Raw genomic sequence first — 21,708 nt, forward strand, 5'->3', positions numbered from 1 at the left:
CTATTGATACTGATTCATGCCATGGAAAGCTCATTATTGGAGCTTTTAGCGCTTTCTATTGAAGATGACTTAATTTCGAGACCTCTGGTTAAGCTGGAGAAACCCGTCTACAACCCTTAGTAGTCGTATTGGATTAGTGGAGCCTCCGTTACTAGTTTTCCTGCGATATTACAACAATTGGAAGGCAAAAATGAATCAAGACGAGGTCACTTTGTCACTAATGGAAAAATTAAGAGTTGATTTCTTAGATCGTCGCTCAATTACTTATTATCTTTTTTGTTTTGATTTCCTTCATTAAAAAAAAGTGATTTTCTGAGATAGTAACTATTAATTGCTCGGATGGTGAACACCTTCACTTTCAAAACAAAGATTGCGAGTTTTGAGTCATCAAGAGCAAAAAGGGGTGGGAGCTTCTAAGGAGGAAAAAAAACTATTAGTTAACTGACCATCTAAAGATCTATAAAGATCTATGTAATTTACCATCTATAGATCTATGTAATTTGGAAAGCTAAAAGATATCAGGGATACAAATTAGATAAACTAATTGAAATTCATCATTGAAGGTTTTGATTCAAATCTATAGTTACTCAATTTCAAGTACAGTAACCACAACTTCTATATCGATCCTTTTTCTTTTCGGGGCCTGGTTTTGTCAGGAATATCTAAAGTTGTTTTGTATTAACGGTAGTTGGACATGTTCTTCAATCTTAAAAAGAGAAAAAAGAATTTGAAATTAATTGCCCGTTCACTTATTCGTAAGATTGTTTATATATTTACGAGAGAAGTATCTATTACCCCCTGAACTTGTTACATTTTATTTATCGTATATCTGAACTTTGACTAGTCTTAAGTACCCCAAACTTGTTATTTTAGTACGTCACGTGACCCTTTTTGTTGATGTGGCAAAATGTTTGGTTTCACACTCCATCACGCGTGTGATGGGGTGATTTTTTGGCCAAATCAACATTTTTAATGGTTAAAAAATGAAAAAAAAAAAATATTTAAATTTTTAAAAAAATTCAATTATCCCTCTCCCTATTCATTATCCCCTTCCTCCATTACTTCCAATCTAAAAAAAAAAATTCATTCATTTATTAATTTTGCAAAACTCCAGCTTATTAATTAAGTTATGAAATAAAAATTTCATCCGTTTATTAATTTGTAAAATTTCGTTAATTGAACACTTTGTACTATGTCGGTTTTGTAAGTTGAACACTTCTACTTACATACTTGTCATCTGGACTCCTGAACCCACTAAAAAGCAACATTTTAAATATTTTTTTGATGAGCATAACACACTCTCGCCACGTCAGCTGACATGTCAGCTTCCACGTCTGTCACGCTTGCCACGTCAGCCGCCACGTCATTTATAAGTATTACATTAAATTTTATGTTATTTTTAAAATGCTACACAAGAAATTAAATATTAAAATAAATTTAATTAAATAATTTTTTTTTTATAAATTGTAGAAATTCTAATACACAAACACGACAAATTTTTAATTTAAATTAATTTAAAATTTTAACTATAAATTTAAATTATCAACTATAAGTTCTAATATAAAAACACAACAAATTTAACTAAACGTCAAATTTATTCCAAATATTGAAATTTCTCTTCAATTAATTTAAAATTTTAACTATAAATTCACATACAAAACATAATAAATTTTTAATTTTTTTTATCAAAAATTATTGTTGTTTTACTTTTTATATTTTGATAAACAAATAAATTAATAAAAGAAACACTAACACCCCCCGCCCCCTCTCTTCCCTATTTTTCTCCTGTTTCTCTTCCCCGTTCCTCTCTCTTTCTCTAGTTCTTCTTCCCCTTTCTCTTCTCCTTCTTTTCCTTCATCATCTTCACCTTCTTACTATTGTAGTAAACGATTATGATTATTTTTTTCGAAAGGATAATTTATTTCAACTGTACTTTATTAAATTTTGTTGGAAATCTTTAGATAGTTTCAATTTTTCATTTAAATACTTTGTGTAAGATATATTCTGCTTGAAAATTCAATCTGTTGAAAATTGAAAATTCATCTTCTTATTCTTCTTGCTCTTTTGGAAAATTGAAAAGTGAGGGCTGAAGAATTTGAGAAGTACTTTGTTGGATTTTTTAAGCTGTTTGAATTAAGAAAGTGAAAATTCATCTTCTTATTCTTTTTGCTTCTTATTTCAAGTGTACTTTATTAAATTTTGTTGGATTCTTTGAGTTGTTTGAATCAAGAAAGTGAAAATGGGTTTTGTACTAATGGGTTGAAGGTTGAGTTGCGGGAAGGGGATGATTTGGGTTGTATAGTTGAGAAAGAGATGGGGAGAGCTAGTATAAGTGGGGCAACGGCGGGGTGAGGGGAGGTGTTGGGGTGGGTGGGGAGGGGCTGGACAGGGCTGGGTGGGGTAGGGGGGTTGTACGGAGGCTGAGGTGGGTAGAGAGGGGCTGGACGGGGGGCTGGGTGGGGTGGGGAGGGGGTTGGGGAAAGGGTTTATTTTTATTTTTATTTTTTTAAAAAAATATTTTTAAATTTAAAAAGATGAAAGGAAAAAAAAAGATCTTTTAATTTTTTTTAATTTTAATATTATTTTTAATTATTTTAATATAAAACTAGTCAAAAATTGACCCTCACTCGCATCCTCAGACGAGTGACTACACTCTCTTTGTCCTAGTCAGCCATTTAATGCCACATAGACAAACTCAATGGTCAAAGGGTTTGAAATATTATTTTTTAGTGAGTTCAGAGATCCAAATGACAAACATCTAAGTAGAAGTGTCCAACTTACAAAATCGACCTAGTACAGGGGTCCAGAACATTAGTTTGCCTATATTTATGAGAGAAGTATCTATTATCCCCTGAACTTGTCACATTTTATTTATGGTATACCTGAACTTTGACTAGCCCTAAGTACCCCCGAACTTATTATTTTAGTACGTCGCGTGACCCTTTTTGCTGATGTGGCAAAATATTTGGTTTCACACTCCATCACGCGTGTGATGGGGTGATTTTTCGGCCAAATCAGCATTTTTAATAGTTAAAAAATGATTAAAAAAAAATATTTTTCTTTAATTTTTTCAAAAAATCCAATTATCCCTCTCCCTATTTACTATCGCCCTTCCTCCATCACTTCCAATCTAAAAAAAAATTCATCATTTATTAATTTTGCAAAACTCCTGCTTATTAATTAAGTTATGAAATAAAAACTCCATCCGTTTATTAATTTTATAAAAATTTCGTTAATTAATCTATAAAAAATTTCATCCGTTTATTAATCTAATCTAAAACTCCAGTTTTCATTCCTATGAAACTCCTTTAATTTTGTAATCTTAATTATATATATCATATGAATTATTGTAACTAAGAAAATGTACTAAATATCGAAGCAGATATTTTAAAAAATAATAACAAAATAAATACTAAAGAAACTAAGATACATACTTATAATAAATGTGGCTATATTGGTTATCGATTTTTAGTCCCTAACAATTTAATTTTCGATTTAACCGATAAGAAAATACTCATAAAATAGAAAAAGTAGTAACTAACATGAAAAAATCAAATCTTAGTCACAACAAAAATCCTACTTATTGGATGTAAAATCGATATGTAGGGGGTGTAAAAATAATAATTTAGTATAAACTTATTGGGTTATCAGTTTATCCAATAACCCAATAGAAAAATCAAAATAATGACCCAATAATTTTTTTTTACAAAATCATTAACCCAACAACGATAAATCCATAACATTTTATCGATTTGATTTTTGTACACCAATAACTTAAATTGCAATTTCTTACTCCATTAATTATAATAAGAAACGTATTTGTGCATGTGAGTCTCCTCAAAATCCTAATCGAAACACTAATGGGAAACTACTATGAAACACTAACCGGAAAAAAATAATTTTATATTTTTAACACATACAAAAAAAATATAAATTTTTAGATAATAGATTACTTGATCGACGAAAATTCAACCTTTCACTATTTTGGAGTAGAGGGAAACTGAAAAATATAATTTTTTTAGAGAGAAATTGGATAATTACGGGTAGAAGTGAGTTATTTTTTAATATAGGATAAATATAAGGAAAGTGGATGGTATTTATCCACGTGGACAGCCACATCAATACTTTTTTCCACATGTCCACGTTGTGGACTGTCAGCAAAAAAGGGTCACACGATGTTGCAAAACAATAAGTTCGGGGGTACTTAGCACAAGTTAAAATTCAGATGTATCATGAATAAAACGTGACAAGTTCAGGTATCAATATTAGCTAGTATTTGGTGATAGATTCCTAAAGATTTTATGTACCAATATTAGCTAGTATTTGGTGATAGATTCCTAAAAGTTTTTGTCAAGTTATTTTTGGGTGAAATTTCACGATGTGTTTGACTATACTATTTGAAAAATATATTTCACTTTTAAAATTTTATAAAAATTAAATTTTTTTCCAAATAGTAGTATTTTCTAGCATTTGAGAATTTAGATTATTTGCCAAGTAATGACAAATTGTATGACACGTGTTATGAAATAACAAAGAATGAAGCAAAAGAGTAGAAAGAGAAGAGAGAGTAATTCTTATTTCTCTTAATGGACTCTCTTGTATGAGAGATTAAGAATACAATGAACAGAAACCTCTCTATTTATAGAACAAAAATACTCCTAGTTTTCTCTAAAAGGTAGATATTTCATATCCTAATAGATATCAACTAGATCTTGATAAATCTTATCTATATTCTTGATAGACATTCACTATAATATAAATACATTTATAACACCCTCGTTAAAAGTTTACTAGAAAAAATCCAGTGAAAAAAAAGCTAATGAAGGAAAAAGAGTACAAATCTCTAATAAATACGCATATAGACTGCTTCATTAAAAGCCTTACAAGAAAAATCCAATGGAACAAAACTTTGAAAGGGAAAAAGAGTACAGTGTGTATTAACTCCCCTTAATGAAAACCTCTTTGAGCCTTTGCATCCTGATCTTGTGCATCATCTTCTTGAAAGTTGCAGTTGAAAGAGACTTGGTGAATAAATCAGTCAAATTATCACTTGAACGAATTTGTTGCACGTTAATATCACCATTCTTTTGTAGCTCATGTGTATAGAAAAACTTTGATGAAATGTGCTTTGCTCTATCTTCTTTTGTGAATCCTCCATTAAGATGTGATATGCATATTGCATTATCTATGTATAAAACTGTAGGTACATTGTCACATTTTAAACCACATTTTTCTCGAATGAGATGTACATGGACCTCAACCATATACATTCTCAGCTAGCTTCACAAATAGCTATTATCTCATCATGGTTCAATGAAGCGGCTAGATAGACAACTTTGTATATCTCCAAAATATGGCAGTGTCCCCACATGTGAACACATTGCATGTTTGAGATCAAAATTTATGCGAGTTAAATAAATACCCAGCATCAGTATAATCAACAAGATCGAGACTACAATCTTTAGAATAAAATAAGCTCATGTCTTTTATCCCATTTTGATGTCTCCTAATAGGAGCAGAAATATACCTTGCTAACAAATTGACTGAAAGGGCTATATCAAGCCTTGTAGCATGCATTTACAAGATACATTAGTGTTGTGCACCAATTGCACTAAGATATGATACTCCATATTTCTTATTTCAGCAAATAATCTATTGCTTTTGAAAACTCTCCAAGAGTTTCAATAATATTCAAACTATCAATTTATCCCTAAGGATAATAAATAAGTTTCCCAAAAACTTTATATGCTTTAGGCATTTTAAATCCTTCAGGAATTTTCATATAGATTTTTGTCAAGTGACAATATCAATATGTGTGAGATCTTCAAATGCCTGGATTGAAAATCAAATAAGTGTTATGTTTATCAAGATGCATCCTTTCATGCTACTTGATAAATGTTTATACGTCAACATGCTTAACTTAACGTAGAATTCAGATCCTCATAATCTTTTACAATATTGCGCCAATATTGTATCAAAGATATCGTCGACTGTTTCTCATTTTGTATAGATTCACAATGCGACATAACATTTTGAGATCTCATCACTTCATTATTTTTAGGTACCGGGATCTCTCATAAGGATTCATGAAATGTTATGTCGTAGGCTCTTCAAGAGCACATTACCTTCTTATTATGATTATTTTCTACTTATCCTTTTTAAGGATTATTTCATTTGAAATCGATTAGTCTACTACGCTTCACACATGCATAGACTCTGTCCTTTAGGGACACAAAATAGAAGTACTTGCAGCTTAATATGAGATGCTTTCGGAATTTGATTTGAATTGTCTTTTGAATGAGGATCTGATGATAATTGCTCACATATTTCTTAGCTGCTTATAATCTCCCCCTTATGTTAGGAAAACTAACATACATCTTCTATCTTCTTTGAGGAATCCATCTTTGTGCATCATGGTATATTCATTAATCGTATACCGCACGTCAAAACTATTAGATGGACAACGTGTGGTTCCTGACTTAGAATCAACTTTGAGGGAAAATTAGTCATAATTAATTGGTTTGATGCATACAAGTACTTTTGTATGTAATATTTCAAACCAACACATGAAGCTTTTATTTACATTAGCAATGATTCAACTATTTATCAAAGACATTCAATGTCAAACCGACATTATCAAGATGAATTGTCTTGATTGCACAATCTGAAAATTATGTTCTTAACTTAATTTTACTGAGCAACAACTTTATGAATGTCAAACTGCAGGTTGACAATAAACGTATAAATGATCGTCTTATATCGATGCATCTTAATAGATCACATGACTGGTGAACGAGCCTATATTCACCTTTGATATTTTCAAAATTTAAGGGGTCAAATCTCAATATTAGTTGATCCAACCAACTTATCATGAGAACAAACGACATTAAAAGTAATGAAGAATTTTTTTAACTCTTCAATGTATGTTGAATACTCAGTATGCACATCTTTGGGATGTCGCAATCGTTCATGTCAATTATGAACTTTTATTTTAGCAAACTCCAAGTTTCCATGACATGTACCTTTTACTTTAGTAAATTTCAAATTTACTATTACGTGAATAAATTTTTAAATTTACTACTTCAGAAGTAGATTTCAAAATAATTCTTCCCAGTTATTCTGCCTCATTCGGAAGTGAGCTGTGATACCATCACAATCAAGTGAACGTTTGTACTGAAACAATCGAAATTCTCATTCCCTAGGAATGGAATATAATCGTGCCCCAAGTCTAACAAATTTTGATAGCTTATAACCTCTTTCACGATATTGCTGCTTCAGGAGCAAATCGAGGCATACATATAATATAGATAATTTTTCTCTAACATATCTTATAATCCTAATAAGCTTGTGAAAATATTATCACTTTAGATAATAATTATCATATTATCCCAACACGCTTATATTCGTACATTTAGTCATTTGTCTCTTTCAGACATATTATGTACTGCTACCACATTTACTTCAGAGAATGGAGCATATTCAATGAGACAGACTTTTCTTCAAAAATACATTATTTTGTCTTAACTATCATAATATCATCAATATGGTGTATTGAGATTTAAACTCAATGTCTTATTCATATAAAGACGTCTTAGGCTCATAAATCGACGGAACTTTGAACCCAACATCTTATCATCATGATGCATTAGAACTTTTAACTCAATTTTTAAAACCAACCACACAACATTATTACAAAATTGAGTTATTAAATTTAATCAAACTATGCAGTATAAGCATATGATCGTGGCAAAATGGTTTAGGACAAAATCAACACATTTTTTAATATTCAAAATATATGCCACATAATTTACAATGTACCGACAATGTGATTCAATTTGTGAATTAATAGGCAACAATGTGTATAATATTAAATTATCACTAATTCATATGTCCACGTAACTAATATATAATATTTAAGCATAATCAATCTCTATATAAATAGAACAATATTGTAAATGTAGAAAATATTTTATTATTAAAATATTCCATACTCAAATATGATAGTGCATCACATTAATGTCTTTAGTTAGAGGGACGAAGAACCTTACTACATAACCTCTGTGAAATTTCTAATACACTTACCTTCTTAATTAAATAAGCCTTGCGGCTAAATTAATTGCTTACCGTACTAAAGGTTCACACTTACTGTTGGACCAAGATCTCAGTTGGTTAGAGCATCATGCTGATATTGTATTTTGAAATAACAAAGAATGAAGAAAAAGAGCAGAGAGAGAAGATAGAGTAATTCTTATTTCCCTTGATAGATTTTCTTACATGAGAGATTGAGTATACAATGAACTTTGAAATAATAACAAAGAATGAAGAAAAAGAGTAGACAGAGAAGAGAGAGTAATTCTTATTTCTCTTGATGAATTTTCTTGTATGAGAGATTGAGTATGCAATGAACAAAAATAGGGAAAATAATCTAAAAGGTAGATATTTCATATCCTAATATAACTAGATCTTGATAAATCTTATCTATATTCTTAATAGTCATTCACTGTAATGTGAATACATTTATAACATCCCACTATTTGTCAAGTTATTTTTTCTAAAAATTACTTGAGAAATTTTTGGCCAAACGTGTCCTTAATATATTCCCATTTAATTGATCATTAGTTGGTCTCTGGTTCCGACATATTATTGATTAATTACAGCTGCCAGTCAGAGCTATGTCTGTTTTAGATAATTGTTTGGAGAAAGAGACGCATTTTCCATGCTTAATTAAGTACTCCCTCCGTTTCAAAATATTCGTCCCAAATTTTTTAATTTGATTTCTCATTTTACTTATCTTTTTTTATTAATTAAGAAGAGACAATTTTTTTTTTTTATGTTTTATCCTTTGCATTAATTACTTTTTCTTCAAATTAAAATATAAACATCATTTAATAGGAATATTATGATAAACTAGATATATTGTTAATTATTTTTCTTAATCAATATGCTATCTCAATTTGGAACAAGTAATTTGAGACGAAGAAAGTAGTTTCTAATCAACGAGGATTGATTATTAAATTTACATAGATCGATTTTTATTACTACATTATTTAAGTCGACGGATCTTTAAAGTCAAGATCTTCTCTCATCCTTTTACTTTTATTTTTTTCCGTTTGCAATTAGCCATGTTTTACCATTCATGTGCACTCAAAAGTCTAACTTGATGGTCTAATGACATTACTTGCTGAAGACTTGTGTGCTATTCGTTTTGTCTTCTTCTCAATTGATTGACATTTTAGTATAACACAGAATAGATTGCCTTGAACTTCTGAGTAAATTTTTGCTCCCTCCTTTTTATATCAGTTTATCTTTGTTAATTTGACACTCATTAAGAAAAAATTTATTAAAAATTTATTTTATTAAATTAGTCTTATTAATTATATTTGAAAAATATAAATTTAAATTTATACACTTTATTTAGTCATTAATGATAGAGATAGGATCAGAAGAATATTATAATATTCTCTTAATTTTATAAAAGAAATAGCTAAATTGAAACAAACATTTTTAGAAAAAAGATCGACTAATACGAAACGAATGGAGCATTTAAACACTCAAACTATAATATATTCCGATTGAATATATATAAAATATTTTTATTAGACTCTTCTGACTCAAAATTTTGAAAAAGCCTTTGTGTGTATTCCCAAACACTAGTTATGTCACTACTTAAATAAATTACTTAAATTATGTCACCTTTTATTAATTTTGTGTATAAAACAAAATCATTTGGATTATTGTTGAAAACTTGAAGTTTAAAAAAAGTTAACTTATTCAGTAAAAACTTTCACCATGCGTAAAATGCGAGAATAGCCGGACCATGGTAGGCAAGCCAACGAGTCGGGACGACTTTTGATTGCTACCAAATGGTCAAGAATCACGATTCCATCAATTGAGAATAAGTGCCATTTGAAGAAAATATGTGTCCTTTTCGATAATTGATTAACATTTTTGGAAGCACAATTATTCAAGTAACTTTATTTATCATCAAAATGAATTTCTCCTTACCTATTTTTAGTTTAAGAGCAGCAACTGCGAACATAACCATTTATCGGGGCATCAATAGGACAATTTGGTAACAACTATTGAGATTCCCACGACTTTGTGTTTGCCCACTTCCATTTGAGAATAGGAGATTCTAGGAAAATATTTTTGCTTGACAAATAAATACTTTAAGAATGAGGAAAATGACTTTTTATGTGGAAATAATTAAAAATAAAAAAATCCACAAATAATCTTTCAAATTGTCTCATCTTCACTCTCCAACACACCTCATTTTCATCTTCCGCCCTTGTAGCTCCATCCTCACCGGCCACCACACCACACCCCAATCCCCATTCCTCATTTCATAATATTTGTTTAAATTATATATAAATATTTTTATGATAATATTTTTTGAAACATGACCTAAAGCATGTTTAACGAAAGACTTTATTTTTTCTGCTCAATATTTTTTAAAAAAATAATTAACCTAAAATCTTTCTCTTTTGTTGTTCGGCTTTATAGAATTGTTTAGGTAAGTAAAGTTTAAGGTTCATCATTCCTTAACTAGAAGTTTTAAGTTTGAATCTCAAAACAAAAAATAAAATAAAAAGTATTTTTCTTTTTAATCAGTCTTGTAAGTCTCAAAATTGAATTAATCAAGAAATTCAATAAAGTACTAGCCTCTAAGTGAAAATACAAAAAATTGAGCCCCCAAATTTTGAAATCGAAAGCCCTCCCATTAGTGGCTTTACCTTAAGTTGCGCGGGTAGTGCTTATATACTAAACAATCAAAACAAGTAAGTAACCTCCTCATTTTTCTAGAAAATATATCCTTTTAATGTAAATGCATTGTGCGGCTGTTTTTCCACAGAAAAACTTTCCCATAATTTAATACTTTCTCCGTTTTTGTTTGTCATTTGTTTACTTGACATATTTATTTTTAAAATAATAATTCATATAGTAATTTTAACATATTGTCATATTAATTAATGTTTAGTAGTAATAGATATTAAAACATAATTTGAAGAATAAATTATTAATGCTAGGGCTAAAACGTGAAAAATTATCTTTTCTTAATTGTCAAAAAAAAAAAAAGTAAAAAAGAAAATTATATTAGGAAAATGGTGACAAGTAAACGTGAATAGAAGGAGTATTTTAGGCAAGTTTGAAATTGAATACTCCCTCCATTTATTTTTTACTTATTCATATTTAATTTTATACGTAAAATTATCTTTGATTTTTTAAATTAAACTAGTTTAGGTGTACATGCTTTGCGCGTGTATCCCACTTTAATGAATTCAAACATTACACTAAATAAGATATTTGTTTAAATAATAAAAATAAATATAATAATTAAATTTAATATCTTTTGAGCATATAAAGATGGAGAATTTATTTATTAAACCTAACCTTTACCAAAAATATTTTTAAAAGTCAATCGACATCCATCTACCATCTGTAAATTGCAACAAAATAATACAATGATAGAAACATCAAAATAATACAGTTAAATCTAATCTTTACACACAGTTTTTTTTCAGAGTCATCCGATACCCATCTATCACCTGTAAACAATAACAAAATGATATGATAATAGAGATATCAAAATAATACAACTAAACCTAACCTTTACCTAAAAAAATTCTTCAAAGCCGACCAATATTTATCAATCACCTGTAAACTGTAACAAAAGAATACGATAAAAGTGATATAAAAACAACACAATTAAACTTAAATTTTACACAAATTTTTTCTCAAAGTCAATCGAAATTCATCTATGAACTGCAAACTACCACAAAATAACAAACTAATAGAGATCGATATTACGATAATACAATTAAACTTAAGCTTTACCTAAAAGAAAAATGCAAAGACGACCCACATTCATCTAGCATCTGTAAATTAAAATAAAATAATATGATAATAAAGATATCAAAACAATACAATTAAACGTAACTTTTACACAAGAAATTCTTCAAAGCCAACCGACATTCATCTATGACCTGTAAACTATAAAAAAATAATATAATAGTAATCACAAAACTTCGATTTTGATCCAACTAATTCTTGTCTGAACAAAAATTTTGACCCTAAAGAATGATTTTGAATGAACACAAAGAAGATATATATATATATATAGACACACACACACAAAAACATGTTGAATTCTATTATGCAGAAAAAAAACAGTGAAGAAGTTGAGGGTTAGAAAATCAAGCATCCACCAATCTAGACATGCAATCAAATCAAGTTAGATGAGCATCGATCAGGTTCTCCCAATAAGCAAACCTGCTTGTTTTCTAATTTAACATTTAACATACTTCTCAATATTTATAGAAGTATTTTCTTAATAAATTTCTATTTTAGGAGTATTTTTCTAATTGAACAGTAGAAAAGAAAATATTAATTAATTCTCCTGCCATCTATTTTAGGAGTCTCATATATTTTAGAAAGTCTAGTAGAAAGGAAAATATTGATTAATTCTCCTACCATATATTTTAGGAGTCCCATAGATTTTAGGTAGTCTAATTAATATAATAAAAATAATTAAATAATAAATTAAAAAAAAAAGTGAAAGACAATTTTGTCTAAAGAAAAATCTTTTACTGAAAGACAAAAAGTTCAAATCACTTTTCTAAAGATCTTCATATTTTTAATATATTATAAATTATAGATATAGATTATAGATTATAAATATAGATTATAGATAAATAATATTAAACAATTGTTTTTAATATCTTTGAACAAGTAAATATAAGGTGAGGTAGTAATCATCAATATCTTTCACATCAAAAATATCATTATAAATTTATCATAGTCTAAGCTTGAAAGTGGAGAAAAAGAGAAGTTTGACAAAATCCACACCATCCCTTTATAACAAGCTTATAATTACGGCATCAGTATAATATCTTTTCTTGTCCTTTTTTTTTTTTTTTTTTATAGAATCTCCTTTCAAAACAGCAACGAATTAATGATTGTCACTGAACATGCCTAGAATATAAAAAGGGAACAAAGTTCTAATTATTTGAGGACTCCATGCAAAGTTGTTTTACCAAATTATGCCATCACCCCCCTTTTTTGAGTCAATCAAATTTTAAACTTTTTGCTTCTCTTGTTCGGAGAAAGAGACTTATTATAATTTTAGTAATAATGTGGGCTCCACTTTTGGTATAGGTAGGTCCTTCATATATGTCTTTATAGTGTATATATGGGGACCCTTTAAATAACCAATAAAGTGGTTAAATGATTAAAAGATTATGAATTTAAGTCGTGAAAATAAGTTTTTACAAAAATGTTAGATAAATTGCGTACAATAGACCTTTGTGATTTTGGCCCTTTCTCAGATTCTACATAGACCCGTATGATTCTGACTTTTTTTCGAATTCTATACATACCGAAAGCTTTAATATATCGAGCCCCCTTTTGTCATGGATATATACAAATATTAGGATTAAAATTTGATATATATTTTTTCCTTTTTCCGGTTTAAATAATACTAGTATTAAAGTTGATGCAAAATATTTGATTGTTGAGTAAATGGTACGTAATTAGATGCAAGAACAGTTCTAATTTTTTGGTAAACAGATGCAAGAACAGTTAAAATAGAACAAGTTCACCTTTCTATGTTAAAATATTCTTTGTTCCTATTTTGGTAATTTCTTGAAATTCTTTGTTAAAATATTCTTTGTTCCTATTTTGGTAATTTCTTGAAATTCTTTCTATATCAGTAGATTTAAAAAAAAAAAGAAAATCATTTTCAGACTTTCTATGTGTATCCAAATTATATACATCCAAAACATTACTTAAGAATCTTAAACTGTGAATGACTACTAAGGGTGTATGTGGTCAATGACAGAATCAGGATTTAGGAGATGTGAGTATTCGAGAGGTTCGAACACGTCTATTGATACTCAAAGTTTTAAAGTTCTGCTTGAAAATCAAAGTATCCAACTATTTTCTTGATTTATTGAATGCTTCTCTAAGTCATATATCATTTTTTGTATAACTATACTTAATTTATGTTTCAGAATTAATGAATGTTGGACCAACCAAAAAAATGATCATAGGTCTTCCCATGTATGCGGCACGGAGATAGCTTTTCGATCTTTTCATAGTTTAGTACTTTGGTTGGTGTTTTGAAAAATAATTTTTATGAGAACCAAACTCCTTAAAAATAATAATCTCCCTAATGAAACTGAAACTGAAACTGATGTTTAACTAGCTATTTGAACCATTCAATACAAATAGAGATTTTCAATGCTAGAAATGCCCCCTATTTTAATTGGATCACGATTTGTAGAAACATAATTATACATATTTTTTACTTGCCTATTAAACCAAAAAAAGATAAATTTTAAAACTCAACTTATTTTTCTCTGAAAATATCTTCTTTCGTACCGACACACCCTAATAAATTCCTACTCTTATCTTACAAGTAAAGAAAAGGTCAAATGCATGAGAAGGATCAAATAATCTTGGGGAGTCTTAATTATTTATACCAAGTCAAAATGGATATATATGACCAAATGTGGATAAGACCGGATTTCACAAAGTGATAAAATTTACAAATAAAGAAACTAAAATAACTCCACAGTGGATTTATCCTTTGTAAACTCTTAACTCCCTCCCTTAAATTTTACTAATCATTTTTTGAATAATTATACAGCACAGGGGGGTTATCCGTAAACACAGATTAAAAATATCAAAATAGTAGTTGTGAAAAGTTGAAAATAACACATGAACTGTTATACAGAAAATAAATGAACTATGGATAGTTTTTCAACTCAACTTTGATATCTGATTGCAGGTATCTCTTGAGCGTACTAGATAGTCCTCAGCTGCACCACTTTTTCAGAGAGCAGAATAGGCTAGCTGATGGATTAGCAAGATTACCTAGTACAACCTTTACTACTACACTATTTTGAACTCCACCATAGTTACTCGAGTGTTTTGACTGTTCATCCAAGTGTGTATCATATTAGTTCTATGATAAGACTTCTACTACTACGGTTGTAACCGGATCACAACAAGGCTTGTAAATGTTTTTGTATTATAAATAAAACCCTGCCTGTTTCACCAAAGAAAAAAAATACAGAGTACTTTTAGAAATTATCTACTGTAAGGATATTTTTTGATTATATTTTTAGATGTTCTTATCCACATAAATTTTATAATTTCTACTTCACTTGATATAATGATGAAGATTGTGAAATACATTTACAAAAATAACCTAAAAAGTAATAATTAAAAAAAAAAGAAGCTATTTAATTTTTATCAGAAATATTTTAAACCTTTAAATTAAACAACTCAAACTTCATATTAACAAATAAAGTTTTAACAACAATATTCAAGTTAATACATTACAAACAAATAGCTAACATCTTACGAACTAAAATTAGTCTTAATAATCATATTAATATGCGAAGTTAATGGTTATGCTTCTTTTAAAAATACTACACTAAAAATAATTAATATGTAAGAATAGTATTTTTGTATGTATATTTATATATGTTAGACCGTAAGAGAGAAAGCGACACCAGCTAGCAGAAGGGATGTAAGACTATGTATAATATACTTTTATGATCTGATTCTTTCCTGAATCATGTGCACGTAGCCATCCTTTTTAATACTTAGCTATTTAATATAGATTTTATTACTGTTAATTGTCAAACATAATATAAAATTATTCAAAGATTAATCCATTTAACACAAAATTTTGTACTTCATTCTAAGATACTTTATAAACCAAATGACCCCTATTTTAATCTGGTGGTGTGAATTTTTTTTCAATCCTAGTTATTCAAATACAGCACAAATAATTGAGTGAAAGAACATAGTTAAAAGAACACGTGTCATTATTTCAATGATTTGGTACATATTAGTAGTTTAGTTCGTTAATTTTCTTAACCAACTTATCATACTTTGTGGCGGTGATTTTGAATTTAGCGGCATCCTACGTGACAACTTTTCATTGGTAGCCTGACAAGCTACATATCCCACGCGTTTTAAATATTTGTGCCGACCATTTCCCAAGACTCCAATATAACTTACAACTTCACAAAAGTATTTCCTTTTTATATTTCTCATTATTTATTTTCATTTTTTAAAGTTTAAAATTCACAAGTGGTAGTTGAAATGGTTCGTCAACTCATTTTTGCTTGATTAAAGTATTATTTCCTTTAGAAAATAAGTTTGGATAAATTGAAAATTTTCTTTACAAAACTACTTTAAATAATTTAAAAAAAGGCAGCTCGCTCAATTAAACCTCATACACACGAAGTATGAGGATGGAATAGCGTATATAGTCAAATTTCGTTTTCGAATGCGATTACAACAATTAATGCAAAATGACTGTTCTAACTTTCTTTAAAACTATACTCCCTCCGTTTAAAAAAGAATGATTTATTTTGATTTGATATAAAATTTAAGAAAATAAACAAGCCTTTGAATCTTGTGGCCTTAAATTAAAGTTGTGTCAAATATATCAAAATGTCCTTTAATCTTGTGGTTCTAAACATGTCACGTGGAAAGTTGAAATTAAGATATTATCAAAAAGGAAAAGAAATCATTCTTTTTTAAACGAATTAAAAAAAAAAAGTAGATTGTTCTTTTTTAAAATAGAGGGAGTATTATTTATTTCAACCATTTTTTTTATTCTTACAAATAGTTAAGATACATATAGATCCAAACACCACTTTCCTAAAAAAGTTTTTAAAAGTCCCCTAGTCAAAGGAGGAAAACAAAAAAAAATCTTTGGTTTTTACAACCTTCGTGTTGCTTTTTAGTTTTCTTTTCTATTTTAGAAAATTAAAATTTTAAGATATAAAAAAAAAAAAGAAAAAGAAAAAAGTGGATTCTTGGTGTATATGGTTGACACAATACACGGAGACAAATTATCTATAAATATACATGTAGAGAGCTTGCGTAATGTCATAGTTTTCTTCTCTCTATACATCACTTCATATTCATTATAGTAGTATTTTTGAGCTCCATTTCTCTGCTCTTCAAAATCTTGTAAGTTGTTCACTTCTTGATGCAAATCCCACATGGGATTCTTAAAATATGTTTGTCGCTTGTGGTTCTACTAATGTGGGGTCTCTTTGTTTCTATTAAATTTTGTACTTTATTGTTTCTGACAAATCATGTGTTTGACTTTGGAAGTTTTATCAGTTTCTTGGATTTTTTTGTGTTGGGATTTGGTTACGAGGTGATGAGACTTGGGAAATGTTACCACTTTGTTGGATTTTTTTGTGTTAGAATTTTTGTACTTGGTAACAAGAGTTTCTGATTTTGATAGTGTCTTTTTACTTTCTTGAATTTTTTTGTGTTAGAATTTGGATACTTGGTGACAAGACTTTCTGGTTTTGATTAAAGTTCATAGCTTTCTTGAAAATTTTTCTGTAATACTTGGTGGCAAGACTTTCTAGTGTTGATAAAGTTTTTCACTTTCTTGAAATGTTTTGTGAATTTGGATACTTGGTGACAAGACTTTCTGATTTTGATGAAGTTTATCACTTTCTTCATATATTTGTATTAGAATTTGGATACTTGGTGACAATACTGGGAAATTATGTCTTTCTTGAAATTTTTGTGTTAGAATTTGGATACTTGGTGATTCTGATTTTTATAAAATTATATCATTTTCTTGAAATTTTGTATTAGAATTTGGACCCTTGGTGACAAGACTTTCTGATTTTGATAAATTCTTAGGTGAAGCTTTACTGTTGGTTTTTGTTCTGTGATGGCGGTGAAGACAAATGAAGTTGTTGAAGGCTTTCTGCCGGAGGAATTGATGAAATTGCTTCTATCTTTAGCTATAAAATGGGGGGATTTGCTGGATCTGAAGAACTTGAAAGTTCACCATTTGAGTGGTGCTATGACCAATGAGGTTTATAGGATAAGTTGGCCTACTAAGAACGAAAATGTCTCGAGGAGAGTTTTGGTTCGAATGTATGGTGAAGGCGTCGAGCGTTTCTTCGATAGGGATGAGGAGATTAGAACTTTTGAGTACTTGTCAAAGAAGGGTCAAGGACCTAAGCTTCTTGGTCAGTTTGCAAATGGTAGAGTTGAGGAGTTCATTCATGCAAGGGTATGTCGATTTCGTTACTTTGTCCACCAAGTTTGCATTACTATTGTTTTGAAGTTTATCTACTGGATATGTGTGGCTTTGTAGGTGTATAGTACTATTAATATTAGTGATTTATCTTTATTTTTTCCAGAAGTGAAATTAGAAACTAACTGAATACACCATGGAATGAAATTTTTAGGAGTTTCTGTCTTGTGTGTTTAATAAAGAGATCAGCATCTATGGAGGGTCAATAGTAGTGCTTTTGAGTATAATGAACTATGCCTTTTAGACGAAATCTCCTGTAGCCTGGCTTTCCCTCCTAAGCTTAGGTAACACAATGAACTGTGTTAAGTGAATTATTTCATGCAGATTCTGTACAATCAATGGCTTCTGTTCTTTGGAGCAGACGACTGATCTTTATTTGATGCACTCCTATTGAATAACCGAGCAGCAGGTGGTGTTCCTTTCCTTCACAATTCAGCAGAATAAAATTGTGTTGCAGAATCTTTTACCATGTCTAGTATAAAGCAAAATTGGAAGTACTAATGGAGTCTGTATTTTATTAGTAAAATAGCAATTATCTTATCTGTTTTTGCTTATAGAGTTACTAGAATAGTGAAAGGCAGCCTTCTCTCTTGGGAACTTGATATAATTTGATTGATATGCCTTTACAACTATCAAATGCATATACTATTATTGAAAAGCTAAGATAAATTGTGATATTTACTGATTGCTTGTTGACTTTGTTCTGTCTGTCTTATGTGCATTTTCAGACACTATCTGCTGAAGATCTTCGTGACTCAGAGATCTCTTCTTTGATAGCTTCCAAACTGAGGGAGTTTCATAACCTTGACATGCCTGGTTTAAAGAACGTCATTCTATGGGACCGTCTCAGGTATCAATTACCAACCGGAACGTATTTTGATCTTTTATAATTGAAAATTTAATACAAATTGTTTGTGTAAAATTCCAGAAAGTGGCTAAATGAGGCAAAGGATCTGTGCTCACCTGAACATCTAGAGGAGTTTTCATTGGGTAATCTAGACAGGGAAATCAGCTTATTGGAGAAAGAACTGCCAACTGAGTCTCAAGAGATTGCCTTTTGCCACAATGACATGCAGTATGGTAATATAATGATTGATGAAAAAACGAAGGACATTACTATCATTGTAAGTGTTGTATGTTATCAATCAGAATTTATACAGCTTGTACGTGAAGAATATGCTTGAACAAATGTAAAACATTTTAATCTGTTTTCATTTTCTTTTCCCTTTTCCTTGAGATGATAGGCTGGGGATATAATTACTTGTGAAAGTCTTTTCCGGGAGCGTCTAAATTGTTGTATACTCGTGCTGCATTTTAACCGGTGTACTAAGATATCTAAGCAAGTCTTAAGCTGCATCCTTAATCAGGAATTGGCTATGTTTTGCTTCCTATCTTCCTTTTTGAACTTCTTGTCGATGCCCTATGTTTTATTGATTTGTTCATTTTGTTGGTCGTTGACTTGACCCCTGGCTTCCCATAAATCAGTAATTGCACATTATTTACAAACAGAATTCAATAGCTCCAGCAATTCCTACAATAAAGTGTGACTTGTGTTGATTTGCGTTGCAGGACTATGAGTATGGTGGTTATAATCCAATTGCTTATGACTTTGCGAACCACTTCTGTGAAATGACTGCAAACTATCATACTGATACCCCTCATATCATGCACTTCAATACTTACCCTGGTAAGTAAATATTTAGTTGCAATAAGAGACCGAGATCATGTTTGTTCGCTACTCTGATCTTTCTGTTCATTGTTTCTCTTTCCATAGTATTTCTTTCGGTGGATTAAACTATAGACTTCAGAATTTATCATTAACTCTTTTTGAATTTTAAATTTCCAATAGATTTAGAGGAGCGACAGCAATTCATACATGCATATCTCAGTTCTTCAGGTAAGCTTGAACAACTTTTCTGTTGTCTGCACCTCTCTGTCCTAAGGATTCAGTTGATTCCTTGCACATGAGAAAAATATGTTCTGATAGTAAAAGATTCTGGTTGATACTCTGAAGCAACAGTTTTTGAAATATGGGCCAGTTATATAGATAAAAACAATTTGATCATGATCAAAGAGTGCAAAGTTAGTTTCTGTAAGAAGTATTCCAATAGTTTCAGAAAAAAAGAAAAAGAGAGCACAGAAATCCAGCCAAGTTGATGGATTTTTTGTTCCTTCGTGACCACATAACATTTATTATTAGATTTGTTGATGGGCATCTCTGACTGAGATTTCTGTTGACCTTTGAGAAGCAGAAAGATCAGTGTCTTTTTGGTGATGGGTACCAAGATGCCAGGACTTTATTACTTTAGATATGTAGAATCTGATTCCCAACAAGTTCGAATTGAGAAATAGTAGTAGTCGTCGTTATTTGTAGGACCCGATGTAGTAATAAACTATGCTAATAACTCTGCCTCAACTAAAACCAAACATGTTATGTTTCCCTTTTCCAATTAACATGGGTAATGATGGACGGACCAAAGATTTAAGCAGTCGTAGTGTGCTTTCTTTTGTGCACCGGCACAGTAGAATTATCTTATTGAGCTTGGAATCCCATTGACAAGTGCAGGCCGTCAACCAAGTGATGAAGAAGTAAAGAAACTTGCTGACGAAGCGGAGAAATATACACTTGCAAACCACTTGTTCTGGGGATTGTGGGGAGTCATCTCGGTATGCCTTTCATCACTACATTTCTCTTCACATTTGATGACAAATCAGTCCTCTAATACTTTCTTTCTGTCTTTGTTGTTTCTTCTGCCAGGCATATGTCAACAATATTGAGTTTGACTATATGGAGTACGCTAGGGGAAGGTTCAAGCAGTACTGGTTCAGAAAGCCCGAACTCTTGGGTACCTCAGATGACTAGTCCAGCTGAACCAGAAGCACATTCTCTGAAGTTGCTTGATGCCAAAACATGTACATTCACAATGTAGATGCAAAAGCCTTGATAGTCAATAGGCCTATGTCGTATAATGAGTGGAGCATTTAGAGTTGTTGGTGTTTCATAGAATATGTTGATAGGCTATTACTGAGGGATAAGTATATGATGTACTGTTAAGAGAGTGTTGTTCAATCACAAATATATTGTCCAGTTTAATAAATGAAAGTTTCTTTCTCAAGTTGTTGTTGCTTTCATTTTCCATTTCTTTTACCTTCATATTTGCATTGTGATGGATAGAATGAGTAGAAAAAGTTCACAACTCATTAACCCAAACAAACAAATGAGAAAAAGTTTCATCTCCCAAGTTCCCAATTATAAATGTAAAACCAACGAAAACGAGAAGAAAGAGATGAAAAAACAAAAGAAGCTGCACCAGCCGGGAATCGAACCCGGGTCTGTACCGTGGCAGGGTACTATTCTACCACTAGACCACTGGTGCTAGATGACATGAGTCAGTGAAAACAATAATATTAATATTTTATTCTGTCTTGGTCATCTAATTAAGAATCACAAAACTTATACTATCAACTAATTAATCCATGAGAATCTTATGTTAAGATTACTCATTATCATTTCCAAGAGAATGCTAATCAGCCATTCAGAATTTGTTGAAGGTGGACATTATGTTAGTTTGGTTGTCTTGGTCATCTAATTAAGAGTCACAAAACTGATACTA

General features: G+C 30.2%; 1 protein-coding gene across 4 annotated transcripts; it reads left to right on the forward strand.

The window, feature by feature from the left end:
- Window positions 1-16,671: 16,671 nt before the first annotated feature.
- LOC107856026 (probable choline kinase 3) lies at window positions 16,672-21,210 on the forward strand. 4 transcript variants are annotated; one of them, XM_016701023.2, is made up of 8 exons: window positions 16,672-16,995; window positions 17,692-18,070; window positions 18,823-18,944; window positions 19,023-19,218; window positions 19,664-19,781; window positions 19,944-19,991; window positions 20,661-20,761; window positions 20,853-21,210. In XM_016701023.2, exons 2-8 carry the CDS (start codon window positions 17,723-17,725, stop codon window positions 20,955-20,957), a joined length of 1,038 nt encoding a protein of 345 aa, XP_016556509.1. In that variant the 5' UTR covers window positions 16,672-16,995; window positions 17,692-17,722; the 3' UTR covers window positions 20,958-21,210. The 4 variants fall into 4 exon arrangements, with proteins under 4 accessions (XP_016556509.1, XP_047266845.1, XP_016556510.1 ...); XM_047410889.1 differs by having other exon boundaries at window positions 16,981-17,188; XM_016701024.2 differs by having other exon boundaries at window positions 16,981-17,070.
- The last annotated feature ends 498 nt before the right edge of the window (window positions 21,211-21,708 follow it).

The sequence above is a fragment of the Capsicum annuum genome, chromosome 4, assembly GCF_002878395.1.
Source record: "Capsicum annuum cultivar UCD-10X-F1 chromosome 4, UCD10Xv1.1, whole genome shotgun sequence".
NCBI classification, from domain to species: domain Eukaryota; kingdom Viridiplantae; phylum Streptophyta; class Magnoliopsida; order Solanales; family Solanaceae; genus Capsicum; species Capsicum annuum.